This window comes from Euleptes europaea, chromosome 1 (assembly GCF_029931775.1).
Source record: "Euleptes europaea isolate rEulEur1 chromosome 1, rEulEur1.hap1, whole genome shotgun sequence".
NCBI classification, from domain to species: domain Eukaryota; kingdom Metazoa; phylum Chordata; class Lepidosauria; order Squamata; family Sphaerodactylidae; genus Euleptes; species Euleptes europaea.
The window spans coordinates 135,510,011-135,535,722 of NC_079312.1; the positions used below are offsets into that span (position 1 = coordinate 135,510,011).

Sequence of the window (25,712 nt, forward strand, 5' to 3'; positions counted from 1 at the left end):
ACGGAAAAGAGCCCACATGGGGAAAAGCCCACACAGAAAAATACTCACATTTGAATACTTAATATTATTTATTTATTTTGCTTTTAAAAAATTACAGCCATAACATAATTTTTACAACCCATAACATAACTTTCACAACTATTAACATTAACAATTACTTAATAAAAAATAACTAGATCAGAAAGAACCATATTTTATTATTTCCAAATCATGAAAAACACTATTTGTACTGGTATGATACCTGATAATTATTCATTTTTTATACTTACATTTCACATTAATTTTATTCATACTTCTGTAAAAGTCTCTTATTTGTTGTTTAACTATATACTTTATTCCTTTACAGTGATTATTTGACATGAAATTAAAGCCATTTCACTGTTTTAATATCCCTGCCAATTCTTTCATTTGACATGAAAATGAAGCTATTTCACTGTTTTTATATCTCTGCCAGCTGTTGAAAACAAACCCGCAATGAATGGGGACCCCCTGGATTAAATGAGGGACCAACATTCAATAATAAATCGAGTAAATAATAATTCAGATATAAATCTTTACTGCAAATTAGCCAATCTCCTTAAGTAAGTAAGTTTATCTTCCACCTGCTCATATTCCTGCACCGAAGTGGCAACCATGTCACGTAGTGCCTCGTATCTTCTCTTTTTCACCTCTGTGGGACCTGCTTGTGCATTAGCCAATGTTAATTTGTGGCAAGCCAGGTCCCTCTGCAGTCCATCAAATAGAAACCACACACTGGGATGACTGCAGTGGAACAGGGAATCAAGAGCGTTGTGAGATCCTTCACAACAGTTGGTAGTTTTTGGTGACCGAGGGCTGCATCATGATGATTCCATATTCTTATAGGAAACTGAGGATCTCTACCTGCTGCACCCTCGATATATGTAGAAAAGAAGTACGTGAGCACCTCATTGTAGCTGTCTTCATCTGGAAATGTGGCGGCAAGCTTTTCAAAAACACTTCTTACATCATCTATTGGGACAAAGGTTAATGCAGCAAGAGACTTCAGTGTAATTTTTATGTTCATATAGTTTCATATTCAGTCTTCAACCCAACATTATTGATTTTCCTAATGAGACTCTGACACAGATGAAAATAGCACCCTTTGACCTTAGCGTGTGGAAAGGCAATCTTCACTGCATTCATACAAGCCTTCTCAAAATCGACTAAAGCCTTTTGAGGTGCCAGATTTGGAATCAATAGCTTCATTATTTGAAACATTCTATTATAGGTGTTTGTGTTCTTTTTTTGGAGTAAAATGTAAATACATGGCGGATATGAATTACCCACCTTGTGCAAGTCAGTAGTGTGCCTGTGCAACTCAGACTTGAGGCAAATGCTGAAGTAGGCCTCTGGCGCACCTCCCTGCCATCCCCCTGCCCCTCATCTGGAGGCCTGGTCTACCGCCATAAAAGCCTCTTGGTAGACCTGGCCTCCAGATGAGACCCATCAGGAGGCCAGGTCTACCTATTGGCTTTCTTGGTGGTAGACTCCCTGGACTCCAGGGGCCCATAGAAGCCAGTGGGTAGACCTGGCCTCCGAGGGTCTTCACAAATGAGTGTTCTTGTTGCACAGGAAACTACACACACTTCAGCAATTCTCCAAAAAGTACAGGGGCTGAAAAGGTCCAAACAGGCAGCTCCAACTAAAAAGCACAAAAACTTCCTGATCCATAACACCTTTTACAAAGACACTTCAGAATTGTGTCAGCTCTGAGGGGAGAAACTTGGAGGTGTTGCCTGGCAGAGCCTCCAAATTCAGAACAGCTCTTTTCTAAGGCTTTGGCTGCAACCTGACTGAAACTCCCTTCTTAGGGGGAGAAATTGAAATTGAAAGAAGAGCTTAGGAGTACCTGAAGCAGCCCCCCTCACTACCATGCAAAAGAATGTTCTCAATCAAGGATACACCCCATGCCTAGCAAAAATGACGATAGCAGCAATAGGCCTTTCAAATGGACTATGAAGGTACTCATCATTTTAAACAAATAAGATGTTTGCTTCCAAACATATTGTGAATATGGAAATTTTTCTACTTTGAGTATATTTCTGTGTGGGCTTTTTTCCGTGTGGGCTTTTTTCCGTGTGGGCTTTTTTCTTGTGTGCATTTATGACCGTGGGTTTTCTCTGTGGGCAATTTTCTTGTGGGCTTTTTTCTTGTGGGCTTTTTTCACAGAACCATTTTATCTATGGCAAGAGTCTTGCTGGAACCAACATTTGGTTCCTTTACTAGGACTGTTGAATTTTAAAAAATTCAGTATAGTTCAGATTCGGCTGAATTTGGCCCGTTTAGATTTGGGATATGCCGAAGTCCGAACTCCCCCACTTCGGGTCCGTGCAATTCGGCGGGAATTCAAAGTTCGGGAAAAAAATTCGGCCGAATAAAGCCATTAAAAACACAACCGCGCCTTTCCGTAGCTCTGGGGGGAGCATTTTTGGGGGTAGAGGTCCCAAACTTTCAGCGGAGCTTCAAAGGACCCTTCTTGCCAGACCCCCCAAGTTTTGTAAAGATTGGGTCAGGGGGGGCTGAGATATGGGCCCCGAAAGGGGTCCCCCCACCATTAATGTGCATCTCTGAGCAGAGCTTGCCCCCAAGCACAAAGCTCCCAGCCCCGACAAACAGCTGATGAGAGCAAGGGCGGGGCAGGTGCAAAGAAGTTTGCAAAGCAACACTGCAAAGCAACACCTTTGCAAACATGCAAAGGGTGGGGCAGGTGCTAAGAAGTTTGCAAAGCAACACAATTGCAAAGCAACACCTTTGCAAACATGCAAAGCAACACCTGACACCTGGGGGTTTGCAAACCATGGAAAGGGACAGAGGCAGCTAGCTATGCATAATGAGCAGGAGGGGGTGGAATTTCCCCTTTTGCATGGGACTCGGGACCAGGCAAATGCATTCTTTAAGTCACCATTTGAAAAACAGTTTTAGCAAGCATCAAAATAGACCTAACTGTTGTATGAATGAGGGAAAACCTGAGGACATACAACTGAAGCCCCCCCACAAACCAGGGAGAGAGAGACTCAAGGGGGCACCCCCCAGGCAGAACGGGCGAAAGCCCCCTTTGGCTTCCCCCCCACCCACAGAAACTGCTCCCTCCCCACGCACACACAGACTCTGCTTCCCCCCCCACACACACACACAGGAGAAAAAGTATAGATTAAAGCCCCCAAAGGGGTCTTACTGTGGTTGTCTTCTGTTCCATCAAGAGGGGCTGGGAGGAGGACTGGGTAATCCAAGACGATTCCATTTAAGCACGGGACGTTTTGCTCTGGAGATGCATACAGGATCGGGTGATCCATTCATCCCAAAAGGACCCCCATATCTCGGGGTCCCCTGACCCAATGTTTACAAAACTTGGGGGGTCGCTTAAGAAGGCTTGTCTGAAGCTCCGCTGAAAGTTTGGGGTCTGTACCCCCAAAAATGCACCCCCTGCAGCCACGGAAAGGAGCGAATGTGCACAAGCACCCCCCCCCCCACACACAAGGATTTCTCTCTCTCTCTCTCCTCGGCCCGGCCGCGCAGCAGCTGATTCCTCCAGTACTCAATCCTGACTGATTGGCCAGAAGAAGACCCAGCTTGGCCACCGATTGGCCGGGGGAGGAGAATGCTGCTTACTGATGGCCCCGAATTTGTTGAATTTATTCGTGAACTCCCGAACTCGCTGAATTCGGCTCCCCCGGTTTCCCGCCATTTTTGAGTTCAGTTGGTCCCAAACTAAAAACCGCCGAATCAGGGGAAATTTGGCTGTTTTTCGGTTCGGGCCGAATCGAATCGACAGCCCTATCCTTTACTTCTTTTGATTACAGCTTTGTATATTGCATTGCATGATAAATTTAATCTCTTAGATAAGTAAAATTATCCTGAAATTGGCAGTTATAATTTGATACTCTAGTTAGAAGTTGCTAAGATTTACTGATCAAAGTTTCTGCTGGTCATTTGAGTATGTTTATACATTTGATAACGAGAGAGAAAATAAATTTAGTCCAAGCACTAAGTTGGAATAAATAGCTGCCCATCCAGTTGAGTTTGCTAGTGAATCCTTCAGCCTCTCAGGTGTCAAGGGGCCCTAGGAATGTCATAGGCTGCCATTCTAAGGACACTTTCTTGGGGATAAGCCCCTCTAAATAACCCATGTGGTCTGAGCAGATGTGCCCAGCATTGCTCCTAAAGTCCATTTGCTGCTGCTGGATGTCAGCCCTGCTCTATTCTTTCATGCTCAGGGCTGTGTTCCAAACCCAAATGATGTCCAGGAGTTGTTTGCCTTTCAACTCTTTTTCAAGGACACTAAGAATACAGAAAATGGGGATTGTTGAAAGGTGTGTATGTGTCTATGTTTTGTTCTAGGACCAGTTGAAGTGACTGGAACGGCAGCTTTCATGAGAAACATTTATGGCTTGTCTCTTTCCTACCTCAATATCATTAATAAAACAGCACTTGAAAGGCATGGAGATTGCGTTATGATTTTTTAATTAGTTCCTGACTGCTTGAATCTTTTATGCAAAGCCGAGATTGGTTGTGCTCAAATCCTTCTCCCTTAAATTTGAAGGCAGTCAAATTTTCTCAAATGGATGCCCCCAAACTAGTAGTCTGCATATTCCTCTGAGGTATGGAGAAACATAGTTTTCCCCTCTGTTCATTCTGTTGCTTTTCATCTCTGTCAGCATAAAGCCTTTTTTGCCCCTGTCCTGGAGCCCTTGTGTTTTGCATTAGTTTCAATTTTTTGTCAGTTGAATTAAAGCTATAACAATCTGAATGAGTTGAGCGGTAATACCAGGGGAATTTAGAGCAGTGGAACAAAACCACAAAGCCCTTTCAACCTTTTTTGCTAGGGTTTTGTGCTGCATTTCTGCCTCCCTCCCCTTTCCCAAGCAATGCATTGGCAGCTCATAGAAAGCAAACAACTTGTTGGTGGAGCTGATGGGGCAGAAATTAAGCTAGAATGCTGTTTGCTTTCATTAACCCAGGCTTTTGCTGAGTGTAAAGCTCTGCTACAACCTCTGCTAAATCTGGATGCATTTTGCTTTGGGCCAGTGTAACTACCTTCACCTTTGTCTATTTTGCCTTTATAACTGACCAGACTTACATCCATTATGTACCTTGTGTACGACAAATGAATGATCTTTTGAGCTCCATCCAGCAGCTGATCATAATCTATAGCCGTGTTGGCGAACCTATGGCACGCGTGCCAAGTCCAGCATGCGGAGCTCTCTCTGCGGGCACATGCGGCGGCGGGGGCTTTGAACCGCGCGGCGCTGCTTGCAGGCAGCGCGGCGCGGTTCAAAGCCCAAGGGACTGCCCAGCTGGGTGGCGGGGGCTTTGAACCGCGCCACACTTCTTGCCCCCCCACCCCCCCTCCTGAGCGATCCTGGCCCCGGAGAGGGCCAGGTTCGCTTTCCCCGCCGTCGCCCCTCTTCTATAGAAACCAATGGGTAGACCTGGCCTCCGTGACGGAGGAAGCTTCCCAATGGGGACTCCCCCCACCCCCATGGAGGCCACCTATCTTCAAAGCCCCCCCTTCCCTGGACTGCCCGCCGCCCAGCTGTTGGCACTTTGCGATAAATAAGTGGGTTTTGGGTTGCAGTTTGGGCACTCTGTCTCTAAAAGGTTCGCCATCACTGATCTATGGGAATTACTGCAGTCAGTTCAAATAAATAGAGGCACATATCACATTGATGGACAGCTGTGGTTGCCGAGCATGCTGTATAGCATATTCACAGTGTTAGCAAAGGAGGGGATGGATTATGTGAATTAGGTGTGCCACAATTTCCATTGGTGAACTTTAGTTCTACCTGTTGAAACAGAACAAGCAAGGTTCTCTTTGGCAAAACCCCTCCAACTCCAAATATTTGTTTTATGTTGTCATCTCTGCCCTTTTGAGATCTGCTATGAAGTTACATATCAAAACTTTATTTCTCGGTTGTATGGGTTAGAAATATTCCTCTTTAAAATGAAGAGCTAAAATTGTCATACTAGGTAACCTGTTGGATAAGGCTTGTGACAAATCAGAGAGAGACTGTCAAACAGGACATTTTCAGTGCTAATAGTGAGTACCTCAAGAGGTTAAAGAATGGGAATAGTGAAATGGTTATAGGAATCTGCTATGTTGGGAAGAGAGCCCTGTTGTGGCCTGAACAAAAAACAATGTGGGAGACTTCAAACTTACTTGATCTCTTCCATGCGCTATAAAAGCTATCTTCTGGCAGGGCGAGTTTTCACCCTTGGAGTTTTATTGGATTTGGAATGTCTTGCCCACATGTTTCAAGGACTGGCATTAACATCTTCTATGCTTGTACTGGAATAGCAAGATGTCATGTTGCTGCTGATTTCCTAAATAGAGGTGTAGCATGCCTGAGCTATAGACTTTCACAGCTGGGTGTGCTGGATTTAAATCAGGATCTGCATATTGAGTCTGTCTATTCGAATCACATGCTTTGCTTATTGTCTTTTGGTATTTGCATTGTAGTCCAGGATAAGGTTACACCATTGCTTGACCAAATGTTCTCAAACACTGTTAAAGCTATCCTACAAAGTCAAGAAATGAACTGGGGTCACTGCCAAACTTTGAATAGAGAGGGGAACATGTTACACTTGACTGCAGTGCAATGTTTAGGCTCCCTAATTATGGCCTGCTTTGATCTTTATTAAATAGCTGTGGATAAAGTAAGATTCCTGGGAAGTATTTGTTGCTCATTAACCTCATGTGAATGTTGGGCTGAAATAAGGGGACCAAAAAGGAGCAGCCTTTTCTACAAGGAGTTTGCTTCTCTTTTATTTTCTGTATTAAATAGCAACTGAGTGAAACTGTGAAGCCTCTCCTGAGTTTTTCTTTTAGCAAAACAGTGCAGTGTTGTATTTTACCTTTTTTTCTTGCAATGACCATGCAAGCCATGTTATATTAGAAAGATTAAATCCTGTTCATACAAGCTTTGTAGAATAAATTATTCATATATAGGTGGAAAGGCTAAAACAGTTTAGATTTTTACCTGTTAAAATTTCATTTTGAAAAGCAGTATTTTGGTGGTTTTTTTATGCAGCGCATTGCTTAGAGCAACCTGATAACATTCCTGTAGGCTGAGAAGATCTTGTTGCTGTTTTTCTTGTGTAGTTTTAATTGAAATTTAAGTTGTAAAATGCAGGTTCAGTACTTGCCATTTGCAATTGAAAGGCTCTCTGGTAGTCAGAGCAGACATCAGAGGCCTAGATGAAGCATGACTTGATATAAAGCTGCTTCTTGCATAGTTTTTTTCCTTGAAGAATTCTATGGCATTCCTGATATAGTCTAAGAAAAATGAAAAGGTTTACATACAGATTCTTGCAATGTCATTTCCCTAGCAGTATCTCCAATTAGGAATTCTGAGGAATTCCTTGCAGATTTCTTTAAAGTATAATCACTGCTACATCTCTGATAAAGGTCATCACAATGTCTAGAGGGGAAAATGCATTCAAGCAAGAGAAATGGCTTTTGTTAGAGTAGAGTGAATCTGTCTCTTTTGTACGATGTGTCCTTCTGTTGCTTTCTTTGAGAAATGCCAGTACAGTCCTGTTACTATAGCACTCTTATTCAAATTCTGCCTTTAGTATATCATGCCTACTCCATCCACATTTGCCTGAATTTTAAAAAGGGTTCCTCTTTCAAAATCCTAATTAATATATGTATATATGAACACAAAATATTATTTTATTTGCTGGACTAGCATTTTTTACTGTTCTTTAACTGAAGGAGGAGCCCCGTGGCGCAGAGTGGTAAGCTGCAGTACTGCAGTCCAAGCTCTGCTCACGACCTGCGTTTGATCCCAACGGAAGTTGGTTGCAGGTAGCCGGCTCAAGGTTGACTCAGCCTTCCATCCTTTCGAGGTCTGTCAAATGAGTACCCAGCTTGCTGGGGGTAAAGGAAAGATGACTGGGGAAGGCACTGGCAAACCACCCCGTAAACAAAGTCTGCCTAGTAAGCGTCGGGATGTGACGTCACCCCATGGGTCAGGAATGACCCGGTGCTTGCACAGGGGACCTTTACCTTTTTAACTGAAGAATGTAGAAAGATAACAAAGCATTTATTTTAAATATTTATTTCTTTTCCTTTCTGCACGACAGCTAATATAAATACATAAAATCATATGTGACCCATTAAATTATAGCTTTGTTAAGGAAAAGAGTACTTGTGTCACTTTACTGTTCTTCTGGAAATGAGGCATACCTATTCTCTCCAGGATCAGAGGAGCATGCCTATTATATTGGGTGCTGTGAAACATGGGCTGCTGCAGTCGTGTTGTTTGTGGCCTTCTTAGAGGCACCTGGTTGGCCACTGAGTGATCACCTGCTGGACTTGATGGGCCTTGGTCTGATCCAGCATGGCTTTTTTTATGTTCTTAAGAGGATTTTATCTGGCAAATGCACATTTTCAGTGCCTATAACTGTTTTGACTTTTAGTTGTAATCTGGTTTTGGAAAAGGGATGCTTATTAGTTTAAAAGGACAGCAGCTTCATTTCAAACAAGTTATATGTTTCCTTTCCAGGGGAAGCATGGTGTGCAGATTTTCTTCAGTGTGATAATGTGTCATATATAAAAGCCTCCTATCATGATGGAAGATAATCTACCAACACCTCACTGCTAGTGATTCAGCGTATTGTCTTACTGCAAGAATAACTGATGAGCACTGTAGAACATTCTGGGTGACACAGTCACATTGACTGGCAATATGGAGCCTCTTGTTAGGATAACTTCTAGAATTTCAAGAGTGGTGTCCTGGAGGCATCTGATGTAATTTTGTTGATCCGTGTGGAGATCTCATCTGGGAATGCAGTAAAAGCTTAGGGGATGGATGGGTAGGATGGCAGAGATACATATATAAAGTTAGTGCATTTTAATACAGTGGGTTTATTTGGTGAGCTATTTTTTAGGACTGGGCTAGAAGGTTGCAGTAGCCATAGAGTGAATTTCAGGGACTAAAATATAACAAATCTTTGTGGAATAAATAAACATGGCTATATTAATTTTTTTTTACCTCCCATCACATGCAATTGGTGGCAGATACCTTAAGTATCATATTGATGCAGATTCAAAGCCTTCCATTTATGTATAGTTAACTTTGTTAGGTATGAGATGGTTCTCTTCAGGTGGCCTACTGGGCACAGTCTGCTGAACCTTTTTACCATTGTATTTCTTCTTCCTCCCCATGCTTCTTCTTTCCCATTGCCCTGGAGCTATGCTCTGCTGGTGACTGCTGGAGTCCCAGTCCCAGCCACCATTTACTTTTTTAAAATGCACACCATCATAAGAGAACATGGTGCCCCAATTTCCAGGCTATACACCACAAGCAGCATAAATGCAATAGATGGGATCCTATGTGCCCCAGCCAAGGAATTGGGTGACCTGTACCACAGCTGGAGTTTCACAGTTGTATCTTCAAATTGAAGCAAAAGGGATGAGCAATAAGGTGTTTTTTCCAATATGAAGTTTATATCTTGAGGAGGTCTTTTAATTATGAAAAAGTCAAGATGGTAAAGCAGCTCACAGAGAGAATTTTGAATTTTTCAGGAGTAAGACTGAGTCCTTGTTTCTTTAGAGCAGAGGTTCCCAAACTATTTGAGTCATGGAGCACATTTCAGGAGAGAAATTCATCACAGAGCACTAATTTTCACCTAGCACCTGTATATTAAATCGAATGACAGTAGTATTTTTCTTTCCAATCTCTTCATGGAGCACTAGGAGATGTTTCGCGGAGCACCAAGTGCTCCATGGAGCACAGTTTGGGAACCTCTGCTTTAGAGCTTTTCTTTTTTGCCGAAACATTCCTCTGAATAAAATAATAATAATTCTACTTCTACTTCTACTACTACTACTACTACTACTATCATGGGGGTCTTTGCCAGCACTTGGTGTCTGCTGACTTAGTAGCCTGTCAGGAAAACTGCTGGAGTGAAGCCATTTCTCAGAACTAATCTGAGGGTTTAAAAGGAAATTCCTGAGCTAACCAACATTTTTAAAAGTCTGAACAAAGTAACCTCAAGACATAGTATACTATTTTGAAACCTCCAGGCTCGGATGCATTGCCTTGAAGGGGCTGTGGCCTGTTTTGAAATTAATAACCTGCTGTCTTTAATTCCAGAAAGGCAGATGCTCTGCTGCTACTCTTCAGTGTTAGCAGTGGGCTGCATTTGCAGCACTAAATTACAGTGGTCACGGTCTCAAAAGAATAGGCTGCAGGAATGAGGGATAAAAATGCTTCAGGCAGAAAATGAGCTTTATAATGGCATGGCCGGCTTCAATTGAGATAGCAGATGTTGAATCAGCTTATTCAACAGAAGTGTCCTATCTCTGTTTTTTGTCTCTCTCCCCTGGGAGCATAACCGCTAGAACTAGCCCTGCAGTAATGTGGAGGACAAGTGGTAAAAAGGCCAGTGAGGAATATAGCAGCCTTACCTATTTTTGTGACTTAGATGCCGTTCACCTAAGAGGAGGTGGATTACTAAATTATCTTGGATTACTGTTTCACCAAAAGAGAAGAGGGGAAAAAATCATAGGCATGGGGGGGGGGGCATAGGAGAAGAGGGGGGGGATCATAGGCAGCAGGTCAAGTCCTGAGGTAGGAGAGCACTCTAGTTCAATAGCTGTATATTAAGAAATTTTAAAAGTATAGAAATAGAACAGAGAATAAACCTTTCACACCAAGGAAAGTATTATTTATTACATGTGAAAGACCCCCCCCCACAACAACACCTTAATCTGAATTGCATTTAAGTTAAGATTTGAACTTGTTCTTCTACCTGTCTTTCCATTATCTGATTGTGGGTTGCTTTACTGCAGAGTGAGTTCCTGTTAATTCCAAGGTTAGGCTCTTGATCTGAAAATACAGAGTTGGTTCTGCTTCCTACAAAGTTCTGTAGGTGAAGTCCTTGTCTCATTTGTAAGAGGCCATAGCTACAAAATGATTGAATGACTTTAGATTGTGGAGCTAAGGTGGGCAGGACAACTCATTCACAGCCTGTTACCCGCCTAACAAAGGGCTATTCTTTGCCATGATTATGTAGAACAGGAAAAACAGTTAAAGCACATACTTTGGTAACCCAAGGTGAGAACTTGCCCTGTCTTTGAAGTTTCTTGTTTGTGGCTGGTTTCCTCTCTTTTCAGGGCCTCCTACAGAATAATATTTTAAGGAAATCATATTACCTGTCAGTCTGGCTTTACAAAATTTGGCTTAGATATGCATGCATTTGATTGATCTTCCAGCCCTTTCTATAAATAAACCTCTCTCTTCCTTTTTCACATGACCAAGGCTACCAAAGTAAGTGCCATTGTCAGGCAAGTTTTTGAACCAGTAATCCTCCAGGTCCTAGTTTTGGCTAACAAGTGTTTTTTTTTTTTAAAAGACAGAGACTTTCATGGCTCATAGAACAATGTATTTGTTTATCCTTATCCCCAAAAAGTCCTTTTCTTGCACTTTGATCTATAAGCAAACTACTTGGAACTACTTTTCCACTGAAAATTGAATGAGAAGGTTTAAGTAACAGGACCGAGATTTGCAAATACCCATGTAATGATCAGTTGTTTGCCATTTTTCTTAGCTGTGAGTTGATTTGATGCTTCTTAATTTGACCTCCAGGCAGTTCCAAGATTTAATATGCACATAATGAAATCTCTCTGGTCTTGCTAGCTTTCTGGCCTTTTGCTTTTTAAATAGAATAGCAGGAACTGAGGAATCTTGCAGGAGGAAAAGAGCTCTGGTAAAAAAGGTCAGGATTAAGTGTTGAGTCTCAGGCAAGGAGTATTATTTTGAAATGAGTGTGCATGTGTACAGACTGTATTAGGAAGTGGAATACATGGAATCAACTTTATTATCTATAAATTGGAATTGGGTGACAGTTCTACATGAATAAGTCTTCATTTTCCTCTGAGGCAAGGGCATCTTGATCTGTGGGTGTTTTCCTTGCTCCGTCCGGGGAGGCAGGACTAACTTTAACTTCCTGTCTCCACTGGCGGGAAAACAGCCTGCAGAAACCCAGTTTCCGTCCTTCCTCTGAGGGAAGAGCAGTTTATATGCACAGCTCTGTGCTTTAGGTTAGGTTAGGAAAAGTTACTGTAGGTCTACCCTATTTGTGAGTCTAGTTCTTCCTTACAATTTCTCTGTATTTGTATCCTGCTTACCCATTCCCTCCCTCCCTTCTGTGTCTTCTTAGCCTCTGCTAGCCTTAGAGCTCCCAAATATGGTGGACGCCATTTCTGCTAGGGAGGGTGACTTGCTTTTGGTGGAAGATTACCAGGCTGGGCTGGTCCAGTCCGCCAAAAAGACGCCAACTCTCTCAACGGCCACGAATGCGGACCCTTAGGGACGGAAAACCAGTCAGGTTCACTGCAAAGCAAGCAGACGGGTCTGGTGCAGCTGAAAACTAAAAAGGCACGAATAGCCGCGTCGCTGCAACTGGGACACAGAAAAAGAAAGCGCAGCAGCAAAAATGGCGCAGGCTCAAAAGCCTGGGGTAAAAAGCCTGACTCTTCTTCGCTAGCCCCAAGCGATCCCAGGTGGTTCTGTGGCTGCTGAGGTGGTGGCGGCTTCATTGATCCCGGCTGGAGTTGGTAACGTTGCCCCCCCCCTCAGCAGAAGTGGCGGGCAGACCTCTCACTCAGAAGAACAACAGCGTAGGCTGTTTTCGGGAGATTATTTCCAGGGGCTGCTAGCCAAAGCCCTCTTGGCTCTAGACTTAAATGAGGAACAAGATACCTCTGAGGAGGCCAAGCCTACATTTAAGCAGGGAGTTAAAGAATGCTTCCCCAGGAAACAGATTCAGAATAATCTGGTGCCCTTTCCAGAATTTTTTATAAGGGCAGTCAAGAATGAATGGGACAATCCTTCCTCTAGCAAGCAGGTTCCCCCAAACATTAAGAAACTATACACCCTGGCACCTCATGTAATGAATATGCTAAAGGTGCCGTTGGTTGATGCCCCGGTGGTTGACCTTCAGGCCTTGGATCTCGTGGCAGAGGATGAGGTTGGGTCATTGTGTGACCAGCTGGATAGAAAATCAGACTTCCTGGCTAGGAAGGCGCATGAGGTGGCTGCCATGGCTATCCAATCCAGCACCACCATTTCTATTTTTGCAAGAGTTTCCCATCTTTGGGTGAAGAAGCTCATCCAGCTTGTCCCTGCGGATAATCACCGAGTGGCAGGAGGTTTGGATAGAGTTCTAAGCGCAGTCACGCTGATGGCTGACACCTCCTTAGACACCATGTCATTTGCAGCAAGGTCTATAGCCTCTGTTACCTCCATTAGAAGGGCCCTTTGGTTAAGGGCTTGGCCAGCAGATCTAAGACCACTCTCATGACTTACCCCATACACGAAGGCAGGTTGTTCGGAAAAAACTGGACAAAATTCTAGTTGAAACCAGAGATAAGAAACATGTGCTCCCTAGGCAGGTCAGGAAAGATCCCCGAACTTAATCTTATCCCTCCTTTCAGTCATCAAAGGCCTTACCGAGATACAGGGCGGAGTACAAAAAAGGATCCTGGAATAACAACAGGTCCTTTCGCAAGGAAGGGAAGTTTCAAAGGCAAGGACAACAGCCAGGGTCAGACAAAGGGGACAAGTTTCTGAAAAGCAATTCCCAGTGACGCCAGGTCATTCCGGGTAGGGGGGAGGTTGCAGGAATTCAGCTCCAGATGGATTCTGTCTAACCCGGACAATTGGGTTTCCAAAATAATTTCCAAGGGATACCTCCTGAAGTTTTCCTCCCATCTTCACAATCGCTTTGTCCTTTCTCCCATCTCCCTCAAGAGAGAAAAACATGCTAGAACCCTCAGAGCCATACGATACCTGTTGCAGATCAAAGCCATAGAACAGGTTCCCGCTCCTGAAAGGTGCCAAGGGGTCTACGCCATCTTTTTTACTGTCCCCAATAAAAATGGGGATTGGAGGGCCATCCTCCATTTAAAATACATAAACAGAAGGATGGAGAGCAAACATTTCCGGATGGAAACGTTACACTCTATAGTGGAATCCCTCCAACCTGGCACCTTTATGACGGCAGTGGATTTGACAAAGGCATATCTACATGTGCCTATTAACCCTCTGCACAGGAAGTAACTGCGCTTTGCATATGGCCACAACCACTTCCAATTCAGGGCCCTTCCATTCGGGTTGGCCTCCACCCCACGAGTCTTTACAAAGATCCTGGTCACCGTCATTGCCACCCTCAGACAGGAGTGCATCCAGGTACATCTGCACCTGGATGACATCCTGATTTGTGCCCAGACAAGGGAACAGTCTCCTCCACATGTCAAGAGTCGTCCAGGTCCTTCAGGAGCATGGGTATCTAGTCAACTTAGACAACAGCTCCCCACGCCCTTCTCAAATCATGGTGCACCTGGGGGTCCGGATAAACTCAAAGGCGAACTCTCTCTCGTTTCCCCAGGAGCTGGTGGAGAAGCTAGTCTCCCTCGCAGCATCCACAGCCAAATCCAGATAGGCCCGGCTCATGTCCTTGGCAAGGCTCATGGGGCTCATGATTTCCTGCATAGTGGTCATCCTGTGGTCCTGGTTTCATTCCAGACCATTACAGTGGCTTCTCCGACCGTTCCAGAAAGACATCACTCAAAAAAGGGAAAGACATCATTCAAAAAAGGGACAAAATCTTCCCCTCAAGGTCAGACAGAGCCTCCACTGGTGGTCTTGCCCAGCAAACCTTCGGAGAAGCCTCCAATACATACATGAAGAGTCGTTTCAACTGTTCACGGATGCGAGCATAGAGGGCTGGGGAGCCACCCTCAACGAGCAGATTACCCAGGGCCGGTGGTCCCCAGAGGAAACGAGGATGCATATCAATCTACTAGAGTTGAGAGCTGTGAGGCTCGCGCTCCGTCGGTTCTCTCCAATACTCCAGAATCAACATGTCCTCGTGAGGACGGACAACACGACAACCAAAGCTCACCTGAACAAGCGGGGGGCACGAGGTCATCCACCCGTCAGTGCTGATCTTCAGTTGGGCTCAACTCAACATCTAGTCAATTCGGGCAGAGCATATCAAGGGCACACTCAATGTGCAAGCAGACTGGCTAAGCCGGCAGCTCAGAGACGAAGGGGAGTGGTCCTTAGACCAGGCCAGCTTTCATCTCATCGTAAGCAGATTTGGAGCTCCAACGGTGGACATGTTCGCCTTCGCCAACAATCATAAGTTGCCAAGGTTCTTCTTGAGGTACTACAATCCAAGGGCGGAGGGGATAGATGCCCTACTAAGCCCATGGCCGAGGGAGTTATTCTATGTCTTTCCGCCTCTGCCCATACTTCCAAAAGTCCTACGCAAGATCCAACAGGAGAAGGCCAACGTCCTCCTGGTGGCTCCCTTTTGGCCACGCAGGCCATGGTTCACCACACTGCATTAGATGGCAGTCCAGAATCCTTCGTCATGGGGCATTCTTCGGCAGGGTTCTCTAGTCCACCCGGACCCTCAGTGGTTCTGCTTGACTGTATGGCACTTAAAAGGAGGAGCCTCATAGAGTGCTGTTATTCTAAGGAGGTCGTGGCAACTATTCTGGAAGCGCGTAGACCTGCTACCCGACACATTTTTAATGCATCTTGGAAAGCTTTCGTCAGATGGGCTCGCAGGAAGAAAGTGGATCCACTACGACCGGGGATCAGCAAGATCCTAGAGTTTCTACAAGAAGGGGTGCATCTAAATCTATCAGCCTCCACCCTGAGAAGGCAGGTTGCGGCCTTAACCACCGTGATTCCCGAGTTAGATGGAGTGACCACCTCCAAACATCGACATTATCGCCTTTTTGAGAGGAGTCGCCCAGATCCGGCCACCTACCATTCATCGATTTCCTACATGGAACCTCAATATGGTGCTTAAGGCCCTCACGACAGACCCCTTTGAGCCGCTGAAAGCAGTTTCCTTAAAATTTCTTCAGATGGTTTTGTTCCTAACCGCCATAACATCAGCACAGCGCGTCTCGGAACTGAGAGCGCTATCCATCTGAAAAAGTCTTTGTGTGTTCCATAAAGATAAGGTGGTTTTGAGACCGGACCCTACCTTTCTTCTGAAAGTAAACTCACCTTTTCATCATTTGCAGGAGATTATCCTGCCTTCATTTTGTCCAAAACCATCTTGCCCAAAAGAAATAGATCTACATAGAGCCATCCGCATCTTCGTTAACAGAACAGCAGAGTTCAGGAAGTCGGACTACATGTTCATAAACGTCTCCAACCCCAACAGGGGACTTAGAATGTCGTTGTCAGCTGTTAGTTGCACCTTGAAGCAAAGTATAATCAAGGCATACAAGGTAAGCAAGGTTCCTCCTCCGGATGGCATCACCGCCCACTTCTTGCACAGCGCATCCACTACGACGGCCTTTGACAGGCAAGCCCCGGTGGATGAGATTTGCCGAGCCGCCACTTGGTCGTCATTGTCAACCTTTATCAAACATTACAAAATCAATTCTTGGTCTTCTGCACAGGCAGCATTCGGCTGCAGAGTTCTTCAGCATGTGGTCCAAGAAGGTTCTTAACCCATTCACATGGGAGCTCTTGTAGGTCCCACAGATCAATATGCCCTTGCCTCAGAGGAGAACGGAGCCTTGACTACTTACCGTGAGGGCTCCTTCTCTTCTGAGGCGAAGGGCATCTTGCCCACCCTGGCGAAGATATTATGGAATAAGCAACACAGAACCTTCGGACCGAGAGACATCATAGAATCCAATATCTCCAGAACCCTAAGGTTTTCAATCTCAGTTCTGACCTTCGTGCCAGCTTGACCTTGGATCCTCTGTGTTATTGTTATTATTAATGTTGTAAGTTATTTTTTTTCACTCCTGTCTCATTAGCTAGGCAAGCCTGTTACTGAGTTTCTGCAGGCTGTTTTCTCACCAGTGGAGAGAGGAAGTTAAAGTTAGCCCTGCCTCCCCGAATAGAGCAAGGAAAACACCCACAGATCAAGATGCCCTTTGCCTCAGAAGAGAAGGAGCCCTCACGGTAAGTAGTCAAGGGTCCGTTTTTTAGCGTTCTGCCACTGCCACAGTGGAGAAGCAGAAAGGGTTCAAAATTATACCATTGAATGCTTGTCCATGAAGAATCTAATCTTTCTTGGGCAGTTGAGGGTGATGGCGATTATAAAAGAAATTGAGGGTTCCTTTATTCCTGTTCTTTATCTTGAGCTGCTGGATGCTTTTGACATAAAGAGCCTCAAACATCAGGGCCCATATATTTAATTGCAACTGGTAGGCATGGCTTCATGCAATGTTATGGAGTTTTTCCCCCATGGTATTCTGTACCAAGAAAAAAAATGTGCATAAGCCAGTTTCTACTGTGTCTGGTGAGTTTAATTCATGGTTCCTGTCAACTTGTTTGTTTATACTCTGTTTACATATTGATGTGTTTGTACCCCATTGCCAGATGTTCTAATGCTACATTCTCTAATCTCTATCTCTCCCCCTCCCCCCCTCTCCCTCCCTCCCTCCCTCTCTCATTTGTTGATGCCAATCCTGGCAGAATAAATAGTCACACAAGAGTTCTGTGGTGTCTAGAATTACTCATCTCCTGTAGTGATATGCTTAACTCCTGGACCGGGTTGTAAAAAGGCATCATTGTTTTGTAAAATGTCATCGATTCTTGAGTTGTCTTTTCTGTGTGGCAGTGTGTTTGTGTGTGGAGGAGGCATTCTGTTTCCAAGGCTTTATTCTACATGGTGGTGTGACTCAGCCTCTTACTTATTCCTACATGTGTACACAAAGAATGCAAGAATGCTTCAGATGTCTCTGTACAGTATCCTTAAATTGCTGATGTCTTTTTTGTTTATTTCATAGACTATCATGGAACAGTTCAATCCTAGTCTCCGGAACTTCATTTCCATGGGGAAGAACTATGAAAAAGCCCTGGCAGGTAAGCAAAGTGGTATTGTGCACACTGTCATGGCTGTAACATGACAACTGTGGGAAAAGCAGTCCTCTGACATTTGGGGAGGGATGTGGTGGAAGGTAAGACCTACTACTAGGTACCATTTGTCAGCATTGTTATTTAGATTAAAAAATGTCTCAGGCATGCTTTTGTCTACTAAAGGCAAACAAGTTTTTTGAATTAAGATGTAAACATATTATCGTTTATGACATATGAGGTATGAAGGGCTGTCATAGGGCAGACTGCGTGAGGAGCTATGGCATGAAATCTTCCTTAAAATGATGATCCAAAAACAGTCTGCTGATTTACAGACAACAAAATGATAGATACAACTTGGGATTTCTTCTTCTTAAATAGCCTTGTGAAGTTTCCCCCCTTTTATATGTTACAATTAAAAATAGTCATTAAAAAGTTACAGCTATAGAATGCAGGTTTAAATTTGATAATCTACAAGAATGTTCTAAAACTGGCTAATCTGTAAAGGAGTAAATTACCATTGTTAAATAAAGAGTGCAAACCCTCCTTTAGTAAACACAAACTTAAAGAGTTTTATGATACTTTTAAAGACTAAGGCCCTGATCTAGCTAAAGTTAACCATGATCAAGTTCTATTGAAACCAGTGGCAACTAGTTATTTGCAACAATAGTAAAGGAAAATCTGTTTGTTTCTGCTTCAGGAGGTAGTTCTTTTAAACAATACGGAACTTCTGCATCAACAATGCATATGTTTGAGATTTAGCTGCCAATGTCTAATACTGGATTCCTGTGAATAAACAGGCTGCCTAAATCCCAAATCAGTATAATTTAAGCACTCTTCCTGGGGATGGGATTGCAGCCTAACAAACTGAATTCTGATACAAGCTTTTATAAGTGTCACCCCTTACCAAGGGAGAAATCCTAAGAAAGTCTGCTAAAAACTAAGTCCCATTTTAGTTAATAGGGCTTACGCATAGGAAGGTATTCTAAGGATTGCCCTGAAAGTCTCTTGCCTGCGAACACTCGTGCCATAAGAAATAGCAACATAGTCAAGTTGTACACATTACACAGCAAAAATACCAGCCAGCTATAAAGGGTAGACTTCAGCAGGTGTCACATCCAATGAGGAGTCAGTCTGTGAGAGTTGCTTGCTTCCAAACATCTGTTTGTTGCATTTACTCTGTGTATTTTAAAGTGTAATTAAAAAAAAAATCTGTGCCTTGGCCCCCATCAATACATGTAATTTAAAAGTTTTGGAACACACTACTAAGGGGGCAGTAGTCCTCCTAGACCAGGTTTTCTGGATTTGTTCTGGCAGCTTTGTGCATGTAAAGTGCTGTCAGGCTGCAACCGACGTATGGCAACCCCAGCAAAGGGCTTTCAAGGCAAGTAAGAAGCAGAGGTGGTTTGCCATTGCATTCCTCTGCAGACTCTTCCTTGGTGGTCTCCCATCCAAGTACCCTGCTTAGCTTCTGAGATCTGACGAGATCGGGCTATTCCATGCCGCCTTCCCTCCCCCGGCAGTTTTACTTGCCTGTAAACTGAAAAACTCCTAGAAGTTTTGGGCCAGTGTTTGGCTCTGATGAAATGAGGGGTCAGTTGTGGATGTTTCCGCTCTGACTATACTTTGCTGTTCAGCTGCTGGTGCAAGCAGGCTGTTTGGGATCCACCAGCTCCCATGGACTTGAGCGAGCGAACAGAACTTAATTGGTTCTTCCTTTCATGCTTGCTGGCAACTGAACCCAGATGAAGTCCCTGGGGTTAAGCTTCATCCTAAAGTTTCTCTTTTTAGATGGCTTGAGCGTTGCTTAGGAAGCTTCATAGATTGCCTCTCTCAGCCTATTTAAACACAACTTTCAATAACACCTGGGACTTCTTTTTTCTTAAATAAAAAATAACTATCTGATGAGTCAGACGTGAGTCTTACATCTTCTGGCTGAGACTTCAGGAAAATCTAATTGAGCTAACTGTACATACCAACTGCAGGTCAATAAATAGAGGGCGTGCTAGACAGTCTCAAGTGAAGGCTTAAAAAGAAAGACTGGTACTGGGCTCAAGCCCAACTAGAAGCAGGCATGCTGAGGCAAATCACTGGGGAGAGAACTCAGCATATGCACACAGCACCGCCTTGTTAGTTGCTGCTTCATTCATTCCATTAAGCCCTTGCAATCTCTTCCTTGGAAAAAAAGAAGAAAGTAAGTAACATAATTATTCTATTAATCTCTTGATGCATTTTAAGCATCTCAACTTTGATCAATCTTCTATCCTAAAAGAGATCAGAAAGCTACGTGAAGAGAGGTACCATAATTTGAAATGTGATGGGATTCAAGGGGAGAAGTAATACAGGTTTTACTTTACCACTATAAAATACTTGTCAGCATAACCTATCTGGGGAAACTGGGTTGTGTGCATGCGTGTGTATGGATGTGATATCTAATGAGGAAAGTCAGAGAAATAACATAGGGTTACACAGCCCGGATAACCTACGAGAACCAACATAGGGTGTGTGCGTATTCTATAATGTGTTCCAAAAGTATTCTTCCAATCTAAGGATCCTTCATCCAACTTTAGTGGCTTTTCTTTCAGTGGAAGAGCAACTTACCGTAAGTTGGAGGAAGGCTTTTTAGGCCTCAAACAGTGTCCAGTGGAGTGGTAGAATACATGCTAATATCTCAAATAATGTGTGGATAGCACTTGCTTGTTCATCATAAATGAAGCTTAACTTATTTTATGAACACTATAGTAAATGTTGAATGGGCTGCAGATGAATAAGCACCCACTTGCACAGGCAGGGTATGCATGCTCAAAATCAACTTAATATACTGAGACTATAGCGTTCATCACAATAGTCCATTTTTAAAAAATTCACCAAGTTCTGCCATCTCCCGTACATTGTTATTTTGCCCTTACATGATGAGCTGCATCTCCATAGGAACAGTCGAGTCCAGTAGCACCTTAGAGACCAACAAGAGTTTCAGGGTATAAGCTTTAGAGAGTCAAAGCTCCCTTTATCAGACAGACGGGACTCGAATCTAACTGTTCTACTAACTAGACACAGCTACCCTCTGAAACTATCTACATAAGAGCTATACCTGAGTGACAAATATAAATTTAAAAAAAGCATTTGTGAAAGGGGCTGGGGAGAGAAACAGACCCACCCACCAAGCAGAGGTGGCACTCCAGATAGCCACCACCAGCCTATCGCCTAAGGTCACAGGCAGGGGTCCATCTTTTTCATGAACACACACCACAGTCTTAAGTTACTGGGCTGTGATTATACTTGGGGGGTGGGGGAGAAGCACACATGCACAGATGGAGTTGCAAGAAAAAAAGAAACACATATCCTAACTAGACTTTCCCTGGCCATGATTTACATTTGTCCAAATAGTCCTGAAAAATCTATTTGATCAGAGCTTCTCACGCCCATCCTTGGGTGTGCAGGTTTTCCTGGGTGTTGAGTTGGCTAAAGTGCTACCTCTCTACCTCTTGCTACTTTGATGGGCAGTTTTTAATTCCTGCTACTGGGGAGAATGAAGAGCCCCATGGCGCAGAGTGATAAGCTGCAGTACTGCAGTCCAAGCTCTGCTCACGACCTGAGTTTGATCCCGACGGAAGTTGGTTTCAGGTAGCCGGCTCAAGGTTGACTCAGCCTTCCCTTCTTCCGAGGTCGGTAAAATGAGTACCCAGCTTGCTGGGGGTAAAGGGAAGATGACTGGGGAAGGCACTGGCAAACCACCCCGTAAACAAAGTCTGCCTAGTAAGCGTCGGGATGTGACGTCACCCCATGGGTCAGGAATGACCCGGTGCTTGCACAGGGGACCTTTACCTTTTTACTGGGGAGAATGGCCAGTGGGGAATTTGTCCTGGAGAAGAATGTGGATGTGTTTTCACACCTTTGCACAAACAACGAACCCAGACTCTGTTGGAAGGAGGCTTGGTCTTGAGAGCAAGGATGTTGGCCCAATGAACTAAACATCTCTGAGGATCTTATTCCTGCAAGGAAAAATAACAGCAATGAGGGAAAATATACACACAATGGCTGTTACCGCACTTGTATTCCCAGCGATGTATTAAGAGTTTGAAAACGTTATAAAAAATGCTGTTCGCACTTTGTTTGGCCCCTTTAGCTGTGAAGACGTCTTCCAACCATTTATAAGCCATATCCAAAAACCCTTTTAAAGCGATGTTTTTTACAACATTTTCAAACTCTTAATACATCGCTGGGAATACAAAGTGCGGTAACCCCCAATGAAAGGATGCTGCTTTATAAGTGTTTCTGGTAGCTCCTAGAGGATAGTTTCCAGAAAGTGATACTTCTATTCTCCATGGGACGTCTTCTGTGGAGTAGCTTGGAGTTCAATCATGTCTCTCCATGCCATTTAACTGGGAATGGATCTCACTTTGCTTCTGGAACCGCAGATAGTGCTTGTATATCAGAGATGCCATTTACCAACTTTTATGACCACCTGTCAGACTCCAGGACCTTGTTGCATCTCAGGAATAATAAACATCGCTCCAGACATTGCAGAGAGTTTTTAAAAGTTTTATTTAGAAAGCAGACGAGTTCAGTGGTCTATACAACTTAAGGTTAGAATGGCGAAGGAGATTTTACAGATCAGCTTTATAGGATGCACACACTAGAATTGTTTACATGTAATGGCTTTGAAAAGCAAAACATCAGAGTTCTCTCAAACTTCAAGAGAGAGAGGGTTCCGGCAAAATCACACCTTGAGATCAGAGTAGATTTACAATAGGAAGGCTACTTTGAAATGGAGACATCGGAGCCCCTGGTCATAGCACTTCTCTCCCAACCTGAAGAGACTTTCCCACGGGACCAAAAGGTGTGTGTGTGGGAAACACGGAGCTTGCTATCAGGGGCTCGACTGCATGCCCTCGCTGACACTCCGCCTCCCCAAAGACCCCCCCCCCGGGGTTTCTCGGTTTGGCAGGGTAGTGACGATGGAAATCTGCTACTAGGGTGGGGGCTTGTACGTGTACAGCAGACACCCACTCATCGTGACCGGAATTCACATGTTTCCAATGTACGAGATACTCCAGCTGGCCCCTCCGCACCCGAGAGTCTAATACCTTGGAGATCTCAAAGTGCTGTTCCCCTTGCACCATGAACGGGGTCGCAGCTGCGGGTTCGGGGTGCCATCCGGGCGCCGGTAGGAAGGGTTTTAACAGACTCACATGAAACACCGGGTGCACCCCCTGTAAGGTTTTTGGCAGTTCCAACTCCACTATAACCTCATTGATAACCCGGGAGATTGGGAACGGCCCCACAAATTTTTGACTCAGTTTCCTGCACGGGCGTAAAGACCTGAGATTCTTGGTGGAGAGGTACACCTCCTCTCCGACCTTCAACTCCCACTGTGGCGCCCTGTGTTTGTCAGCTTGTGCCTTGTACCTGTCCTTCGCCTGTTCCAAGTTTTTTACAAGCCAGGGCCAAGTGTTCCTCACTGTGTTAGCCCACACAGACACCTCAGGGGGGTCGCCGTCTGGTGGGAGGGGTATGGCCCCCAAGGGTCCGAAATCCACCCCGTAGACCGCTTTGAACGGGCTTATACCGGTCGCAGAGTTTACCGAGTTATTGTAGGCATACTCCACCAACGGCAGCAGATCGACCCAATTGTCTTGGTGGTAATTTACAAAACAACGCAAGTAACATTCTACCACCGCATTAACCCTTTTGGTCTGTCCATCCATCTGCGGGTGATAGGCTGAAGACAACCCCAGTTGTACACCCACAAGTCCTAAAAACGCTTTTCAGAATTTAGACACGAACATGGACCCCCTGTCACTCACGACCTTCCGCGGAAAGCCGTGCAGTCTGAAGATGTGGTGTACAAACAAGCGAGCCAGTTTGTGTGCAGATGGCATTCCTTCGCACGGAACGAGATGAACTTGCTTAGAGAAGAGATCCGTGACCACCCACAGAACCGTCTTCCCCTGGCTAAATGGGAGGTCGGTTATGAAATCCATCCCAATCACCCGCCAGGGCACCTCTGGAGTCTCTAGGGGCTTTAACAATCCTGGGGGCTTCCCCATCAAGCACTTGCTTGTCGCACACACAGAACAAGATTTTAATGAATACATAGATGTCCTGGCGCATCCCCAGCCACCAGAAATGCCTTCTTACTAGGTGCAAGGATTTCATAAACCCGAAATGCCCCCCCGTTTTGGAACTGTGGCTCCATTCCAATACCTCTCGCCGCAGCTCTAGGGGGACGTAGTGTTTGTCCTTATGGGTACCATTCTCGTCTGTCACCTGGGATGGGAGAGACTCTCCCCCCCCACTCCTGCCGAAGAGCTTCCCCCCATTTCCTCTTGACGGCTTCGGGGAGGTTCTCCGGAACTGCCCAGAAGCGGGAGACGGCAGTATCCGACATTTGAGAGGAGACTGGAACCGGCTCCTCAGCCCTGTTCTCCTGCTCTTGCTGAGGGGATTCCCCCCCTCCCCAGAGACTGTATTCAGAAGATCCCTGGGGACAGCCGGGGGTGAGGAGGCAGGAGAGGCCTCCTCTCGAGAGGGACTTTGGGTTGACCCTTCCGCCGCAGCACGGGTTTATGCTCTGGTCAGAACCGCTGCGCTATTCCCTTCCGGAGTCAAACCCAGGTGTTCCCGTGTAAAAAGAGAACCCACCAGCCGCTCGACCTTACATTCATATTGCGGCATTCGGGATAGTCCGTCGGCTAGGCAGTTTTCCTTCCTGGGCATGTGTTTAATGGTGAAATGAAATTTGGAGAAAAAGTCTGCCCAGCGTTGCTGTTTGATGGACAGCTTTCGCTGACCCAAAATAGCCTCAAGATTCCGATGGTCCGTCCAGACCTCAAAAGGTTCGGCCGCCCCCTCCAGGAACTGCCGCCAAACCGTGAGGGCATGCTTAATTGCCATGGCCTCCTTCTCTCCAATCGGCCAATTGAGCTCCGGCCCAGAGAATTTCTTGGAAAAATATGCACAGGGTTTAAGCCTCCCTTGGTCATCCCTCTGAAGGAGTGCACCTCCCATCGCCTTCTCCGAGGCGTCTACCTGAAGGGTGAACTGCCTGGAACAATCTGGGTGAGCCAGCACGGGCTCGGAGGTAAAGCGTTCCTTAAGAGTCTCAAAAGCCACCTGACACCGGTCAGTCCAAGGCACCTGGTACTGTGCAAAGGTGGCCTCTTGCCCCTTCCCTTTGGTTTTAAGCAAATCGGTGATTGGTAAGGCTATTTGGGCGAAATCCTGGATAAAACTTGTGTAAAAATTAGCAAACCCCAAGAATTGCTGAACCTGTTTGCAAATTCTAGGGGGGTTCCCACTCCCATACTGCCTGAACCTTCTCGGGGTCCATGATCAACCCTTGGGGGGATACAACATATCCGAGAAACGACAACTGGTCCTGATTGAACGCACATTTCGACAGCTTAGCATACAAATGGTTTTCCCTTAAACGACGCAAAACCTCCCGCACCAACTCTCGGTGTTCTTCGGGATCCCTGGAGTAAATCAGAATATTGTCCAAATAAACTATTACCCCTTTAAACAGTAGATCGTGCAGGATCTCATTAATTAATTGCATGAAGCACTACGGTGCCCCAGATAAACCGAACGGCATGACCAAAAATTCAAACTAACGATAACAACAAGAAAAGGCTGTCTTTGCTTCGTCTCCCTCCTTAATCCGGACCCAGTAGTAGGCTTCCGCCAGGTCAAGTTTCGAGAATACACAACCCTCCTGGAGAGTACTCAGGAGGTCCGGGATTAAGGGAATGGGATAGGCGTTAGTCTCTATAATCGCGTTAAACCCCCTATAGTCTACACACAGTCTGAGATCAGAGGTTCCCTTCTTCACACAGGAGC

At 44.9% G+C, this 25,712-nt stretch overlaps 1 protein-coding gene across 4 annotated transcripts in view; it reads left to right on the top strand.

The window, feature by feature from the left end:
- The window catches only part of BAIAP2 (BAR/IMD domain containing adaptor protein 2), a 187,232-nt gene that overhangs the window by 34,737 nt on the left and 126,783 nt on the right, over positions 1-25,712 (top strand). For all 4 annotated transcript variants that reach the window (XM_056867021.1, XM_056867018.1, XM_056867020.1 and 1 more), the window contains exon 2: positions 17,804-17,879. In XM_056867021.1, coding sequence (XP_056722999.1) covers positions 17,804-17,879 — 76 coding nt within the window. The remainder of the gene's footprint in view (positions 1-17,803; positions 17,880-25,712) is intronic.